The sequence below is a fragment of the Stegodyphus dumicola genome, chromosome 6 (assembly GCF_044657685.1).
Source record: "Stegodyphus dumicola isolate Sdum_Otavi_A_Nest chromosome 6, ASM4465768v1".
Lineage (NCBI taxonomy): Eukaryota > Metazoa > Arthropoda > Arachnida > Araneae > Eresidae > Stegodyphus > Stegodyphus dumicola.
The window spans coordinates 210025267-210044019 of NC_140773.1; the positions used below are offsets into that span (position 1 = coordinate 210025267).

At 33.5% G+C, this 18753-nt stretch overlaps 1 protein-coding gene across 1 annotated transcript in view; it reads right to left on the bottom strand.

The window, feature by feature from the left end:
- Positions 1-18326, bottom strand: part of LOC118185139 (pyrokinin-1 receptor-like) — a 216208-nt gene extending 197882 nt beyond the window's left edge. The window contains exon 1 of the mRNA XM_035354937.2: positions 17105-18326. Coding sequence (XP_035210828.1) covers positions 17105-18035 — 931 coding nt within the window. The 5' untranslated portion in view covers positions 18036-18326. The remainder of the gene's footprint in view (positions 1-17104) is intronic.
- Positions 18327-18753: the final 427 nt, after the last annotated feature.

Genomic DNA, 18753 nt, shown 5'->3' on the forward strand with positions numbered 1-18753 from the left:
ACACACAGATATTTATCTTAGCAACCTTTGGTCGTACACGTATATTCCTAATTACAAAAATGTTTTATATGACCAAAAAGTTCATATTTTCGTATTTTTAAGTTTAAAAAAATTTAATTTCGTATAAAATAGAAAACATAATCCTTTACACATTCCTCCGATCCTTATAATTACGATTACAGAAAGCTTTAGTCATCATAAAAAATAAAACACAAAATGCTTGGCAAAAGTTAATCGATATATTTAATTTCAGAATTGCGATATAAAGGGTCCGTTTAGTAAATAAATTGCTGTAAATCGAGGACGATTTTCCCCCCTCAAATGCCATTCAATGTTATTGTTTTTGCTCAGATTTACTAGCGTTTTTACTTATAGTTTTATATGTGGTTGGATGGAAGAATTTTCACTATAAGTTTTCAAAGTCTAAAACTACACTATTAATATTCTCACGAAGTGTTTTTACTCTACAATCATAATATGGTTATAGTAAACAAATAATTAAAGTGCACCTATTTTTCATTTTTAATTAATGCAAATAATATCATGGGGGCTGAGGCTGTGTACCAATACTGAAGCCTGTCTGTGTTTTCTAGAGCATGAATTGTATAAAATTCTGTGACTAAGATCTCTATTTATATATATTATATATAATTATATATTATTATCTCCATATATATATATATTGATCAACATTTTTCACAATAATCTGCATAGAAATGCTAGTCATGCGACATCAGAAACTTCTACTAAAAGATATTTTACTTTTAGTTACGTATGAATACTATTGCAAATTTTTCGCCTCTGAATATGAATCCCTATTTTAGTGTCAAATATCATCTCGGTCAATTTTTGTCGTATGGTAGTAAAAGTAAAACATTTTGTGCTTTAATTTTTACAATGAGTACAAAATTTTCATAAGTATTTAGAGACCAGAAAATTATATAAAAAGTTAATTTCGTATTTTATATAAAATAAATATTTTAAATTTAAAAATACGAAAACATAAACCTTTGCGTCATTTAAAACACTCCTGTAACTGAAATATGCGTCTATGACCAACGGTTGGAAAGATAAAAGCCGAGTAAAGAATTTTGTAAACACGATGTGTGAAATAAATGTAATATGATGTATGTACAGAATAAATTCACGTGTATTATTGCAACACATGTCTGAAAAACTATATCACTGTACTTTCATTTTTACCTAATATTCGTTCATAGGGGCATAACAGATTTTATTTTATTTACAATTAAAAAAAAATCTGATGTGTACACCACATGACTTGTATGGAATATTAAATTATACGCATTTTTTCGTGCATTTTATTTAAGGTATTTTCCCGAATTTCATTCGAGATATACTTCTTATTCAATTAATTCAGTTCTCATTTCGCAGCAGGGCAAAAATGAATAAAAACTCAAAATATCTTCATTAAAAATTGAAAGCTATAGAAAAATATAAAACACCAAATACAGTTAAAACAATTAAAAAAATATTTGCAAGTAAAACTACAGTTTCTACGGAAAAACAAGCAATTCGGCCAGCAAGCAAGAAGGCAGATATTTCGGTGCGCAAAACTAAAAGCTTATTTTAGTCCCACTCGACAAAAAGACACTGTAGGTGCAGAAAGACTTCATTTATTGTTCTGCTGCTAAGTTTCAAATGCAAACAAATATGGCTGCTATGGTAAAAAAAAATTAGGTTTAACCGCATTTAATCAACTTTTAAATTGTCGATAAATCGACAACTATTGCATGCAGATTAACTAAAGACATAAAAACCAACCGAAAGATAAAAATAACATAATTCAATCATTTTTAAAGCAAAAAAATACACAATTTACCAATATATAAGAATAAAAAAATGAGCTCACTGAGTCGAGTATATATATATATATATATATATATATGTGTGTATATATAGAAAGAGAGAGAGAGAGAGACAGAGAGTTTAATATATATGGTGCGGCTGACTGCAACCAAAATCGGAGGTGAACAACTACATATTATAACAGTCCCCTATGTATAAAATTTAAACGTTCTGAGACTACTCGCTTTTGAGTTATGCGAGATACATTCATTCATACGTAATGTACGTACATACAGATGCCACGAAAAAAATCTTTTTTGAATCCATTTTAAACCAGTTGTGTAATTCGTTGGCGAAAAAGAGTCCTTTATTCTGTTTACCTACAGATGCCAAGCAAAAGCATCGTTAAATTACATTCGATAACAGTCAAAATGAATAATTTCGTTAAAATATGATACCGCGAATTTTTCGTGATTACAATAATTCCTTTACTTCGTAAAAGTAAGAAACATTTCTTCTTTGATTGAATTAGATACGTGGCTCATAAAGTGAACGGATTCCGGAGACTCTATATCTTCTGTTCACATTTTAACTGCATATATAAGCTTTTTTATATATCTGTTAAATAAGAGCTTGTGAATTGCTTCAGAACTGTCAACAAATTATGGTTTTGATTAAATTCAGATTTAAACAAATCACAGACTTAAAACCAACAAAGATTTATTTGATCACAACTGTTGGGTGATAAGTAAAGAACAAAGATACAGATTAAATTTGGTGATTTATTGATGCATAAATATTAAATGTTATAATTTTTCAAAGCTAGCTTTTCAGAATATGTTCATTTATCACCTAAGACAGCACGGAACTTTTTGCGGCTTTCTGGGTCAACATTACGTTTTTATAAACTTACTTAGCTCGATTAAGACTAACATTCACCAACGTATATGAAGCTATTCATGCATAATAACGTGAATTAACACTCACTTGCATTTAAATCCATATTTTCATTTTCATAATGTTCTAATCGGAGTGAACATAATGCGATGTGATTTAAAGGGAAGATAGACAACTTTTAACTAAATTGTTGCAGTTACAGTAACAAGTATATGGGACACCACGACATCGTCATTGACAAAAATGGTATAGGCCGCATATACTAACTAGAGAACTGCACCCCCATGGGCACATCAATGCCAAGCTTTGGGTCTTTGTTGGATACTATTAAAAGGCTGCAAGGCTGCATTTTGCATAATAGGACAATAATTATATAAGGTTACATTTCATTTATGGGCTCATGATACTTGTGCACAGATAGATAACTGTTAGTACAACGCAGAATAAATAGCACAACATTACACATGGAAGAGGAATTTTCGAAGACAAATTAATTCTTATTACCGTATTTCCTCGCGCATTTTTCTTCGTAATTGTTTTAGGGTCAGGCTGTGAAAATTTAAAAAATATTCAGGTAATTGTACCCTTTCTCAATACGTTCAGAGAACGAACTTCCTTAAATTTTAAAGTGGATTCGTCCACCTAGTGATAGTTTCGCCTTACGAGTAAAGACAAAATCTCACAAACTACCTGAGAAGATCTTGCTGAAGCTTTTCCTTCTAGCTGTTGAAGTTTATATCAGTCTCAAACAAAAACCGACCCATCACAGGGAAGTAAACACTAAGTGACATTCAGTCTACGATTTCGCCGAGTCAGCTTCACATTCACCTTTTTCTGGTTATTTATGGATGACCTGAAGTTTAAGTTGTAGCAGAGAAACAATAAGAACGGGCCAGATTCAGGTTACAGGGAAGTAGAAATGAAGATATCTTTTTAGATATGGCATTTTTATTGGAATGTAGCTTTCTTTTAAAGAAATAATAATAATATTGTGATAATTGTATTTTCTATTTCATTCCAGCATGCCTTCGTGGTGTAACGGTTAACACACTCGGCACGTATTCGAGAGGTGGTTCGAGTCCCGGAGAGAGCATTGCTCATTTTTCATGTCTCCTGCTTCAAAATAACCTGATGCCTACACAGTAATATATGACCGCTTTTCATTTGCTATGCTCTTACTGTAACCGCGTACTTTGGAAATGATATTATTCGCATAATTCCCCCTCTCGATTTTCGAACGATAAAATTAGGAGGGAAAGAAGAAGAAGAAATACTTGGCAAAATATGGTAAATTGCAAAGATGCTGAAAAGAACTCTAATGCATTCAGTCTGAACTGAAACCGGAATAATTTATGTTCACATTTAATTCCTTTACCGTTATAATTTTTTTTTAAGTTACAAGAAATCTGATATGTGTTCTTTCCGATACATTTAATTAAAAAGATGGATAGGAAAGCGCTTAGTAGATCTACAGTCGACTCTAAAAAATACAAAAAGTAATTTTTTTTTCACTTTTTCTCGTGAAACGCGACTAGCCTTCGAATTTGTGTCATTAGTGTCAAATTTCACTTTATTTTAGCTTTTAATTTAATGTTGGTTTCCTTAATGTGATTTCTTTAATTTTCTCCTTGATTAATTTTTTTTCTGGATACTAAAAGCAGCAGGTAAGAGATATGATAAGCAATACTAATGTACACCTATCTACGAGGTTCAACAAAATTTGTATTTTGTCGTAAGATACATGATCTAAGCGAAAATAAAGAACAACCTTGTTCTCGAATTTAGCTGTCTATGATACAGAAAGAATGCGTTGGAGAACTAATTATTAAGTTATTGTTGCGTTCTACGGGTTCGTGTATTTAGAGTAACTGACACTTGACGAAGAATCAAAACACAGTTTCTTCTCCAGTATTACACAGGACAGTTGCAAAAACACGTTTAAAGTCGTCGGAAAACTACTATAAACACGCTGAAACAATTAAGAACACAGCCTGCAGGCATAACGGTTAAGACAGCTTCACGGCTCGCTTGATCTCTCTGAAGCTAATCTCTGAACTTAGACAGTACTATTACATACTGAATTCAAGAAACTCCTCTTTCCGCGTACAGGCAGAATACATATAGCTTAACCTACCTTCGAGAACGTGCCCGAGAAAATACTCTATGAATGCGTTTTAGAATGTTCTCACTCCATCTATGGCATGTCGCCAAATGGGAGATTTCGGGGCAAATCTGGCAATATTGTTTTTCCTTTCATATTTCTGATAACCCTAAATACGCTTTGCGGGGAAGCTATTTTACGGCAGCTGGGCATTTCGCAATGGTTATACTTCATTTCAAAATTTTGACAGATCTTTCGTTACTCGGAAGATGAAATCTCAGTGTACTACATAGACATACCTGAAAATCATCATTGACAGTGAGTTACTAATGTCAAGAAGAACTAAAGTTGTTTTCATTCCATGCCATGGGATAAGAACTGACAGCGTAGGTAGTACGTCCCAACGTGGTTTCGGGCAAATGAAAATGTATGATGATCGGCGAGTTGCTGTGTTTTTCGACTTGTGTAAGTAACATGTACAAAAATCAGGTTTTCTCAAAATGTCCACCAGGTAAACAACTGTCCAAGAAATTTAAAATTAACTTTATCTACCCAAGATATCCTCAGCAACATAAAAAGCTGAATATAAATAAATTGCAAAAAGAAATTACAGAGCTAAATATGATATAGACTTTCTAAAACTGGATCGTTTTGAATTCATCATGAATATTTATCATACTATAAGGAAAACAAATGCATTAACGAGTAACTAAATATCTCATCCAAAGAATATTGGTATATATATTTAAAGCATCACGAAATGCATCAGGTTCATTCTCCTAAAAGAAAAGTCTTCTATGAAAAAGTTATTTCAGATTTACTTAGTTTATAGCTACATCGCTGGTTCGTTTCAAGTAGCTGGTAAATAATTTTATCACTCCTTCTCCAACTCCTCGTGTTTCACAAAAGATATAATATATTTTCTCCCTCCTTCCAGCATGCCTTCGTGGTGTAATGGTAGCTCACTCGGCGCGTATTCGAGAGGTCATAGTTCGAGTCTCGGCGAGGGCATTGGACCTTTTTCACGATTCCTGCTTCAGGAAAAATTTAAGACTCTACAAATAGTGCCTGAACTAAAAGGTGGTCGCCCGAACTAAAAGGTTCGTCACTATCAGGATTTGGCTATTGGGTCCCCTAATTGCCAGTCGGCCTTTACAAGGGGGAATATATAAGGTATTTTCTCCCTCCTTCTAACATGCCTTCATGGTGTAACGGTAACGCACTCGACGATTCGAGAGATCCGGGGAGGGCATTGCACATTTTTTACATCTCCTGCTTCAGAATAACCTGATGACTCTACAAGGATACCACGAGGTTTACTCAAATTTGCGTAAACCTCGTCTTAGAACGCATTCTAGAACGCAAGTTTAACCTCTAACAAAATAAATAAAAAATTCTACAATAGCACTTCAAATGGGAAAAAATAAAAAGAACTCAATAATCTAAATTGAGAATGAAATTTCGAGAAGTAGAAATTATCTCTTTAGCCTGGAAATGTTCAGGGAAAACTGGCGGCCATGATAAAGACATGTGCTTCAAAGTTTCCTGAAGTATATTCCTCTGCTGGACATGATGAATGCACTCACGTAGAATATGCCTAACATCTTCATCGCCGCTACCGCAGCTGCACAAAGCCCTTGAAGCAAGTTCAAATCGCTTTAAATGGCTCTTAAAGTTGCCATGTCCAGTCAAAATTTAATTTAAAACCGTCAAAAATGGATCCACTTTTGTTCTGTGAAAAACTGTAGGAAAATACCTTTTGGCCCATTGTACTTTTGGTGAGGCCAGATATTTTCTGTTCCAAATACAGATAGTATTATTTCTATAAAAGTACTTTCAGTGAGAAAGAGGAACACGAAGATTTAAATCAATGTGAAGTTCCGTGGCTAGCTTTGCTAAAGCATCAGCCCTCTCATTTCCAAAATTTCCTCAGTATCCACAAACGTAAGCAAAATGATCAAGGGAGCTAGGGAGGTAAATTCGCAATAGTATCGCAAAATGGAATCTTTTGCAAAATAGATTTTACATGAAGGATTTCACAATCATTTCATACACAATTATTTACTCACAAACATTTCATACACAATTATTTACTCAAAAACATTTCATACACAATTATTTACTCACAAACATTTCATACACAATTATTATGCATTTACATACACAATTTATTAAAAATTTTCTACGTTATACGAAGCATTTCGCGCAGAAAAAAAGAATTACAGCTGCTTTATTAGAGATTGCAGCTAAAAGGAAGGAAATATGGCTGCGTAGAGCATTATTTGGATCAAAGTGAATGGTTTGAGTTTAGATGCATAGTATTCGAATATGGAGCAAGAAATCGTTGCCTGTGCAGCTTGATAAAGATCAGTTAGTTTTTGAGCTTTTTAATTTGATAGTTATATTTAAAGATCAATCAGAGTCTAGCTGTTAATAAACTTAAGATTTCCGTTTAAATGGACGGTAATGAAGTGATATAATATATAGGCTTACTCTTTTTAAGTTCCGTAACGCAGTGCAGGTATAATGGAGCTATTTCGCAACACCTTTTCTGTTGAAGTTTCAATGAAAGATTTCTTCAAAGTATTTAAAACTGAAACGTAATACAAGAAATATAGCAGAAACCAGAAAATCAAAGAAAAATTTATAATATGCGGAAATATTTAATACTCGCAAAAAGTCTCAGAAAATTCTTCAAATTTCAAGAAAATATCACGCCATTTGCATCGCAATTAAATTAATATGCGACATTTGCACTGCAATTAAATTACTATTCTAGGTATAAGAGAGGATAAAACTATTAACGTTTAATGATTATACCATTCTGTCATTTGTGGATATAATTTTTTTTTTTTACTAATCACATATTTACATATTCATCAAAAGCAGGAAAACGCTAATTTCGGGGAGAAATTTCCTGTAGGAAAAGAGTTTTATTTTCTTATCCTAATTGATTATTAAATAATTCATTAAAAGATGATGACTATCTTTTTCAAAATGACTTCTTGCTTTAGCACTAACTGAGAAGCATTACCGAAATTATGTGGGCGTAGAAATGAAAAAAGAAAATTAGAAAATTAGATTAGAAAATAGTTTAAGTGAGCTCGTGGTATGACCGAAATGATTTTCTTCTCGTCTCACACAAAGAGAAAAGGACAATTAGACTTGTTTCTCTGGAAGATTTATTTTGTGACGTGTTACTTCAATTTTTATTTATAATTTTTTAAATTGCTAATTAATAATTCTGCTGATTTATTTCTAAGTAAACTTGTTCTGCACGATGTTTCACAAGTCCATCATCATAGGTATTTTATACAATTAGTTCAAAACGATTCCTTTTTGGCTACATCACACCAATCGAGTTGATGTTAGCATTTCAATAATGCACATTGGATGCCAGTAGAACGAGTCTGATGACCAGCTGACGGATTTGTTTTCTTCAAAATGCTGGAAACCTGCCATATTCTCCGTGTTAAGCGACCCCACAGATTAGAGGAGTCTATAGTCAAAGTCATTAACTCCACAGTGGAGTTAGTTTACGCTTTGTGAAGGCCCTCAGAACACAACATCCACCTAGTACCTTGAGCTGAAATGAATTAAACCCAGCGTTACGTGGGTGGCGCAAGACTCATGCCTCATGCCTAAAATAATGTTCTTTGATTTAATCATGCTAAATAAACGATAAAATAACTTAAAAACCAGCACTTTTTTCCCTTTAATGAAATCCTAGGTAAGTCTGAAGTACCGCTAGGCCCATCCAAGAGAGGGTTTATGGTTCCAGACTTTGGATCCTACAAAATCCTTCTTTAATTCTTCATAATTTTCTTTACCATCATTAATTTTATAAAGATATTTTATTTAAAAAACAGAGAGAAATTACACAGTTAAAACATATTTATTCTATTATTATATTTAAGTCATTCTAATATCATTATATATTTATCCCCTAAAAGTAAAATGCAAAACACACTGTTTTGGGGAAAGAAGCAATAATAATATTTCATTTGCCGCAACACAATCATTCCTATTTCAACCAAAATAAAAAGACATTTAAAAGCATGTCCTAACGCAATCTTGCTTAAATTCGTATTGCATTAAAATTAAACAAATACATTATTTATTTGGTTAAAAAAGCTCATAACCTATTCCTTTTCAACTAAACTTAAGGTAAGATATTTTTAACTGATTGTAAAAGAATAAACTAACAATATAATATGTAATGTAATCATTATATTTTTGCATTTTCAATTAGTAATAAACTTATGATGTTAACTGAAAAAAAAAAAAAGATTAAGAAAGCGAAGGATGTTGTCCTAAAGAAGTGAAACATTATGGGCCATACTCGCTCATCTAAATTACATTAAACGCTTCCAAAAAATTTTGAGTATTTGCAACATATTTCTATAAAGTCATTGAAGAAATTAAAACGTCTGTAACAAGCTCAAATTGACTGGGTTAACGAGCGATCCGGTTAGTTGAAGTTCTGCATATCTTTAGTTAGGAAAGCTGGCATTTGCACAATTATATCACTACCTACTTATCTATATACAGGGTGATACAAAATTCATCATCAATATTTGGTGTGGAGGTAGGGAATAGGAAAAGAAGAAGATTTCGAATAGGATCACATTTCAAATAGGAGAAAAACTCCCATACATAAGCACAGCTGTTTGACGCGTGCACGTAGTCGTCTTTCAGCTGACTTTTCAGAAGTAACATGAACCGGTATACATGGAATGAACTTGCAGATATGCATGTAACTTACAGTGCGGCAGGAGGAAGATGTCTTCGAGCCAGGCAATTGTATGCAGCGCGCTTCCCCAATCGACGTGTGCCACAGCATCAAATGTTTTCACGTATTCATCGACAACTGTGTGAAACAGGATCGTTTGCTGCTAGTAATGTTAATCGAGGGAGGCGCCGATCGGCACGGACAGTAGCAGAAGAGGAAGCTGTCCTACAGGAAATCGACGAATACCTTAGTGCGCGATGAAGCATTTTTCACTCCAGTGGGTGTCTTCAACGCACACAAGATGCATGTGTGGGCTCATCAGAACCCACACAGTACAAGACCTGGAGTTACGCAACAACGTTTTGCTGTTAATGTGTGGACTGGGATTGTCGGTGACTGTTTGTTGGATCCGTATTTACTACCGTCCCGTTTGGACGGTGCCAAGTACCTGATATTTCTTCAGACTGTGTTACCAGATCTTCTGAACGAGGTTTCTGATGGTATTATCCGGCGAATGTGCTTCTAGCATGACGGCGCTCCTGCACATTTCGCAAATGCTGTGCGTGCTTACCTAAGCAGAAAGTTTGGAGGTCAATAGATTGGTCGCGGTGGAATTTTATTAGGACCGGTTTCTTGGCCACCACGTTCACCGGATAGGTCCAATCGATTTCTTTGTATGGGATGCTATGAAAAACATGGTGTACGAGACCCCTGTTGATACTGCCCTGTTGAAATTGTAGCAACCGATATGCGTGCTATGGACCTTCTAGCACGCATATCGGTTGCTGCCGCAAACATCCGAGAAATGTCAGGCATATTCCAGAAGCTCCGGTTGTCCATGCAACGCAGTTGTGAGTCATGCATTCTAGCACATGGTCAGCAGGTCAAGCACCTCTTGTAAGTCTGTAAAACTGATGCAAAGAAATGTTACATGTAAGATAATAAATGTTTTTTCCTTATCACTTCCTTCTTATGTGTTCTTTTCATCATTGAACTGGGGTCATTTTGCCCTCCTACATGGCATATGAGCCCATGCATTCCTATGTGAAATCTCCTTCTCCTCCTATTCCCTACCTCTCCACCAAATATTGATGAAGAATTCTGAATCACCTTGTAGTTGTTTAACTACACTTAAAAAGGAATGAATTATCTTTTTTACTTTACCGTAGACTTTTCATGACTTTTAGCTGTGGCATTTTCCTTATTGTGCGATTTGAATTCGGCAATATATATATATATATATCGAATTTCTCCGATGTCCTACACGGTATTTGCAACTATGCGTAGGCAGTCTGAATGAAGACAAAAATAATGTTCTTCATATACACTGTTGTACAGAATATTGTATATACTGTCGTATCTGTACTACAGGGTGTATACTGTCGTATCTGTACTACAGGGCGTATACTGTCGTATCTGTACTACAGTGCATATACTGTTGTGTCTACCTTGTACTACAGTGTACCTACTGTTTTACTATAATGTATATATACTGTTGCATATTGTACTATAGTGCATATACTATTATATAGAGGGTTTCAAATATTTCAACCTCACCAAGCACATAGTAGTCATATGTCGTAAAAATATATGAATTGTTACTTTGGAAAAGAGGGAACACTTGAGATTTCTACAAAAATGAAATAATCTCTACATATAATAAAAGAAAGAGTCTGTCTGTTTGTGTGCGTGCCTTTCATTCGTTCTGCGCGTAAGCAAATAGACCCAGGGCTACGAAATTTGGTACATAGTAGGTGCATCTAGACAAGCTCATCAGCTCGAAGCGATTTTTCAAAATTCGAATCAGATATTTTTTTATTTGATCTTTTTTGGTGAAATCGCATAATTTTGAATAGTTTCATTCTTTTTGAAATGTGGTTTTGGCAATATTTCTTCATTCAATGCTTTGTATACTGGACTGCTGACTGTTGAAAATATAAGATAAAATGCTGCTTATTTTTTTTGATTTTTAGACACGCAACACGCACATCGCAATCTTCCTATTCTGACGTCCATGTGTCTCGCGAGGCACAACAAAAATAATTTACTTCCCCCCGCCTCTCTTTATTAGCTAATGGCAAAGAGGTTTGGATATTTTGAATTATGTCATCCACAAAGCATAATTTTACTGATTATTGCTTTCTGATGATAGTTTCATTCTTTCAGAAATGTGGATTTGGCAACAGCTTTTCTTTCATTGCTTTAAATACTGGTCTGCTGACTGTTTTCTCCTGAAAATTTAATTTATTGCTTATTTCATTGTATTTTTTTAATTATATAAAAAGTTTTGCATGATGTTTTTAGGAAACAATGTTTTTAACTTCCTTTATACCATTTGAATTCTTAAGGTTTTGCAAAGGGAAGTTGGTTAATTTATTTATTAGGATAATTAATAAAAATGCTAAGACTACATATTTATTGAAATTTGTGGGTTTTTTTAATTGTATTATTATTTTTTTTGATAAAGTTGTTTTCAGAATAAAATTCTGTGCAGTTTTTAAATTTAATGTTTAGTGTTCCTTTTATGCATTTTCCCGATTCATTTAAAAGCCAGACGAAGGTTGGCCGCGTAGTAAAAATATAATAGTGTGCAAACATGCATAACTATTTGCAATTAATGGATAATTATGAATTAATTCAGAATCACAGGCATAAAAATATAATTACACAATTAGGGGGAGAAACAAAAATCAAGTTACACAAAAAATTCTTCTCCAGATCCGCACTTTAAGAACCACTGCTGTAAGGTATTCTTAAAGACTGAAACCAGTTTTTGAATCCTTTCATGCCTGGAATTCATTCGTATCCTTTCACTACGAAAATCCACTAGAATATATAAATTTCTAAATAAAAACATTAAATAAACAGGAAAAGAGGGATACGGGAGTATAAGTGCATTTGACTGCATTAACTACCTGACGTTAGGAGCTTAATTAGCATCATGTGATCCCTGAGTGGTTTGCCGATGCACGATTTGCTGAGCTTCAGATGCGAAAGAGTTGTAAGAGTTCGTTGTAAGAGTGAAGACTTGGAAGTCGGAAGCTGACTTAGAGAAAGTTAATTTAAACTCAGACTGCTTTGTACAGGAGTTTAATTTAGATGAGATATGTTAGGAAGTGCCCTTTAGGCATTAATTCAGTTTTATTCTTGTTATTGTAAATGCAGCTAAGCAGGGTGAACATGTCTGTCAAGTGAAGTTAAAACAACTTTGAAACCTTAAAAAAAGGTGGGGGGTGGCAAATACCTAATTACTTCGAATTTAAACCTGAGCAGGATTTTAATATTAGAAAATTGGAAAACAAATATTAAAAAATAGCCGCCTTTGTAAAAAGATTAGCCGCCAGTAGGATTTAAAAACTTGACGAACTATAAAAAAATAAAAAATAAATTTTTTTATAATAGGTTAAAAAATGATAAATATTTTAATTTACTTCAGTAGTAGTAATATAAATAAATATAATAAGCTACCAAACTGGTTCAGAATATTTTTTAAGTATACCATTACATTCGAAACTTTATAACTCGAATTCTCATCTTCACTATTTCACCAGAGCTCATAATTTTTAATGCCATTTAAATAATTAATAATGCAAAATTTATTTATTTATTTATTTTTAAGCTCAACGAGGCGCTAGCCTAGAACAGCTGGTATTCTCCAAATGACATTTTGCGTCGAATCACTTCTGTAAAATTTTCCAAATTGTTACCACCAAGTATTATCGCTCTGTATTATATTTAAAGAAATTAAATAATAAAGAATATGCACGAACTGCATGTTTCTTGCTTTGTGAAAAAACAACGGTACCTAGAGCCGTCAAATTCTGACCCGATTAGGAGTACCTGCAAGCTTGAATTTGGAATTTAGAATTTGTTTTATTGTCTATTTCATATTCTGTAAATCTTAAAAACACTTTTGACTAAAAAAACTCAAAGATTTCAAAGCGAGTAGTGGCAGCACTGTACAGAATAAAATATTTTTATCTCCAGCGGGCGGGACAATCTGCCAGATATTCCATAGATATGCTCTTCTTAAATATTTGCAACCCAAAGTGACATTATCCCAAACGCTCTCGAAACGTGTATGTGTCTGTGAAGGAAAAAACGGCCGTTTGGGCGTAATATAAAATCTGAGGAATTTGATATCGGAAGAAATAAGATGTTAAAACATTCGCTTTTAATTGAAGTCGCGCCCTAATTTTACGCGTTAAAATCTGCATTAAAAGTACTTCTTGAGTTCAAAATAATATCGTCATATGGAACAGAAAAATTGTATGTGATATATAATTTTGTTTCTTAACTTAGTGTCCAAAATTAATTAAAACCACATAAAATCTTCAAAAATGGTAATTCCTTGCAAGATTACTGTTATTTATTTGTTATTTATTATTAATATTTGTAATGTCTGTACGCATACAGGGCCTATTTTGATGTGTATGAAGATATTAAATATATCTAAAAGCTTGAAAATGTAGAAGAAATAACTGCTATTCATAAACATAAATAGACTAAATTAAACTTGGAGACATAAAATGATTTTTTTCTTAAAGAAAATACATACCCATAATTTAGATATATAAGAAATTCGTGTCTTGAGGAATTCAGCCCACAATAAAAGATCTCAATATTAACTTGTTCGCCATATCCGTTAAATCAGCGAATAATGCATATTTGTGAACAAACACTTTAGTTCTGAGTTGTAGAACAATTTTTACGCATGTCTAATGTTAATTAATTGAAAGGAATTTCCATACGGCGTATTTCATTATATGATATTTTCCACAGATGGCGATTACAATATTACTGAAATTTAACTATTTAGGCTTAAACACTGTTTTTAGCTAAATTTTATAATGTATTATGATATTATAAACGCTTCATTTCTATTTCCAATTAATGACAACGTTACTTGTTTAAATAATTCAAATTTCTAAAATACTTAAACAACCAAAGAGAATTTTAACCATTTTACAATAAAGGATTTCCATAGTTTTTAATAAAGAGTTGCAAGAACATTCTTCTAAATTTCTGGAGCACCTAAAATAAGCCATTTTCTAGCTACACAAGTTTCACATATACAAGTTTTCAAACGGTATAGTGGTTAGGGGAGCCTTCTGCGGTACCGAAGTGCTTGGGTCCGAATCCTAGAGAAGGCATGGATGTTTGTAAATGTATAGTGTCTTTGCGGCATGGGAGCATTCTAAATACACGGCGAGCGGAAAGTTCTCTAGTGCGATTTGGTGGTACGGTAGAGGGATGGGAGACCCTCGGAATCATCGTCCCCCGGGGTGCTTTCCCTCAAAATTAGCGTGGAAATAGAAATCCAACCTCCTTGAGGCTCTGGTAACCATTCTTCCATGAAATTGATGGACATAACAACAACAACATATACAGGTTTTGTTCAGCTTAATTATAAAATAACCATATTTTAATTCATAATATTGCTAAAAATTAAATGATTTTCGCGAACAACGTGAGGAATAGTTATCTCAAGGTTTGCACCTCAGCCTATTGATGAATTACAGTATTTAATTTATTGTGAAATATGCATCCACTGCAAATCAGAAGTGGAGAATCATTTTGAGTGTGTTAAAAATTACCTAAGCTTTGCATTAAGTAAGCTATCCAAGTGTCCTTCTTCGAAACGTTAAATTTTTTCAATCATAATTATGAAGACATTTTTGTAAAAACCTAAATTACTGTAACTTTAATTAATAGACTTCGAGTTTAATTTTAAAATATTTTCTACAATCTGTTAACTATTTCAGGATAAAACTTTATTTTTTTCTATTAGACGGTGCTCATGTCAGTCCTTGGTAGAAAATTATCAAGCTTATTCGTTTGCTGTACATATTATAAGGTATTTTCTCCCTGCTTCGAGAACGCCTTCGTGGAATTCTAGCACACTCGGCGCATATTCAAGAGGTCCACGTTCGAGTCCCGACGACGGCATTACTCATTTTTCATCTCTGTCGCTTCCAAACACCCAAATAACTTTACAAGATGACTAATTTGGTTCAGCAATGACTACGCAAATTTTAGAAGAATTGTCATATGTAACAGGCTAGCAACTCCACGCGGGCACCTGTCAACTACGAATGGATTATGCTTAAACCGAAGATCGAGATTTAGGGAAGGGTTTTGGATGAAATTTAGAGTTCCAGTTGTAGCTAATCAAAACTTCTGAATTTATTTGTTTTTAAGGATGAGATGTAGATGTTAAGGCATATAGTTAAATTTATTTTGTTTTTATGTTTTATTTAATTTAGTATTTATTATTAATCCTAATTTTATCATTAAGTTTTTTCAACAGGGATTTTAGCACTTTCAATTTTAGAATGAAGTCCTGGGTTCTGAAGTATGGGTTTTTTACTTTTAAATAATTATTTTAAATAATATTTATGCCCGAAAATTATTTGAAATTTTTAATTACATGTGAAAATTATTAATTGCAGTATTCAAGGAAGTTGAAAAACTCGAAGTAATTGTTTCAAAGCTTCGGAGAAAAGACGATGAAATCAATATTTTTATGCATTTTCAGTTTGTGTTACTGATATTTCGTCGCAGCTAATTAATTCAGAAGTACCATTGGTAATTAATCTAATGCAGTGATGACATCATTGTGCAAGCCTGACCAGTTTACAATGCCTGAAACTCATAGAACTGGACAGGAATTTTGAATCAAATACATTCATTATAAAATACATTAAGCAAAAAGGAATCATAAGGTGACTTTTCAGCTTTAAAAGACGCCTAAACGAGTTGGTTTACACTTTGTAATCGACTTACGTATCATATATTTACATATATTACGACTTACATATTTAATTACATATATTATTTCATTTAGAAATGATAAATGAAATGTAAAGCATGCAAATTACCAAAAAAAAAAAGTTTTTTATGGGTAATATAAAGCAACTTTGCCATAAGTTCCTTGAAAATATGCAACTTTGAGCACTAAATTGAATCATAGTTAGATACTTCGGTTGGTATTCAAAGAAACTGGATTAAATTGCTCTTTCGTCTTTAAGATGCTAAATTCTATATCGACAACCCCTAAAAATCAGTTTTAATTAAAATAGTAATTTTATTTTGAAATTATTTTATTTGATCTTAATAAAACTGGTTTTTAAAAGTTCCTCTTAAATGTGCATTATTACACAAATGAACTTTTTTAAACAGGAGAAGAAGGAATAAAAGTGTGAAGAAACGTAAAATAAATAATAACAAAAAAGCGTTTACATTGGAAATGTTCTTAATATTTTATACGGTTCATACGTGCATAAAAATCAACAAATTGCAAAGGAAGAAATAAATTTCTTCTTTATAATTCTCGATTGTTTACTTTCGGTGCCCTTTCTTCAAATAGCAATATTTGAGGAATTCTACGGTATTGCATTTAATAACTGTTTTACGACATGTTTAACTTTATTTACTAAAACAATCAGTGATGCACATATAGACCCAGAGGAGTATGAAAATAGTTAGCTAAAATAGCCACGTTTAAACTATATCAATTAAGGAGCAGTTCTTGTAATATAAATAAGGAAATGTTAAGTACTTACACAGCATTTTGATGACAGCCTTTCGGGAATTAGTTCCTGTTCCTCGTATGCTTCTTGTTGACTGTCGATTCAAGAGTTTCATTACATGCATCTTTTTCAATGAAAAATATTTCCCATTACCCTTCAGGGTCTCAGTTTGTTCGATGACAGTTTCAGAAGGAATTTGGATGGCGCTGTCAGATGCTCTGAGTTGGATTCCTATCCAGGCGTACAACAGCGAAATTACGATCATTGGTATAATAAAGAATACGAAGGTTGATGACACAAAAGCATGTTGCACTGGATTTTTTACTGTACATTCAGCGGTATCGTATATCAATTGTCCTCTAAAATCTTTGATGACAATTCCAAACTGTATAGCCATGGGTATTGCAGACACACCTCCGATGATCCAAACCGCAACAATAACATACACTGCTCTGGAGAGTTTGGACATTGTGTGTGTCTTCAGCGGATGACATATGGCTAAGTATCTTTCCATAGTAAATGAAGTTATAGTGAGAATTGAAGCATTTGTTGACATTTCCGAGGTGAACCCTCGAATGATACAGAAAGCTTCTCCAAATACATACGGATACTTATTCCATAAAAGATACAGTTCTTGGGGCAGGCCCATCACCAGCAGAAGCAAGTCCGATATGGCTAAGCTAAATAAATAATAGTTGGTGGCCGTGCGCATATGCTTGTTCCGTATGATGACGACGCAAGTACAGATATTTCCTACAAGTCCTGTGAAAAGTATAAGGATATATATGACTGTGATAGGAATGACCGATGTCAGAGAATCTCTTTTCGGTCCTAAATCGAAAACATAGGATGTCAAATTATCATGATCTTCCTCGAAGGAGGGAATAGTCGTAAAGTATCTCACTAAGTTTGACACGTTTAAGCCTAGACTAGGAGGAGTATTATTCTGAGGTATAGCCATCATTCAGAATATTGTTATCTTTAGTAGGAAAACTTATCTCACGGATGCTATTTGATAAGCTAAATTTAAGTTTACCGGTGTTAACATATTGACAGCACTGGCATCGGAAACTGAAGTGGTACAAAGAAGTGTAAACATGGAAGAGTGTCTGGATAGATAACCGGCAAGTCTCAATAGTGAGACCGACAAGCGAGTGTAAACACAAATTTGCATCTGTGATTATTTAAAAAAAGAAAAAAAAAAAAGGAGAAAGAAACTTCGAGTTCCCTCGTGCGGTGATTTTTCGAACCACGCGTTTATCCTGGTCTGACTGGAGTGGCGAAAAGCCAATACATAGTCACGTGGGTTCTCTGGCGCGATTGGCAGTCCATGCATGCCGGTAAAAACTTGTTCTCAGTGCTTCCGCCGAAGATCGCCGGGTCGCGACCGCCGAAGGACCTGCGGGATTACAAATTATTTCTCGTTTTACATTACGGTTAGGTGCAACGTGAAAAAAATAAATGAATAAAATAAAATACTAATCTAACAGTGGGGGAATGTATTTTCTGTTCTGTCTCCGATAACAAGCTATAGAGTAAAGAAAATTCATTATTAGCTTTTTCATAAGCAGTCACAAACTAAAATTAAACATTTATCTTGCGAAACTTCAGTCTTCAATATACTCATTTGAAATTGAAATTGCAAAACGGTCCTGTTTGTCATTCATTTAAAATATCTATCT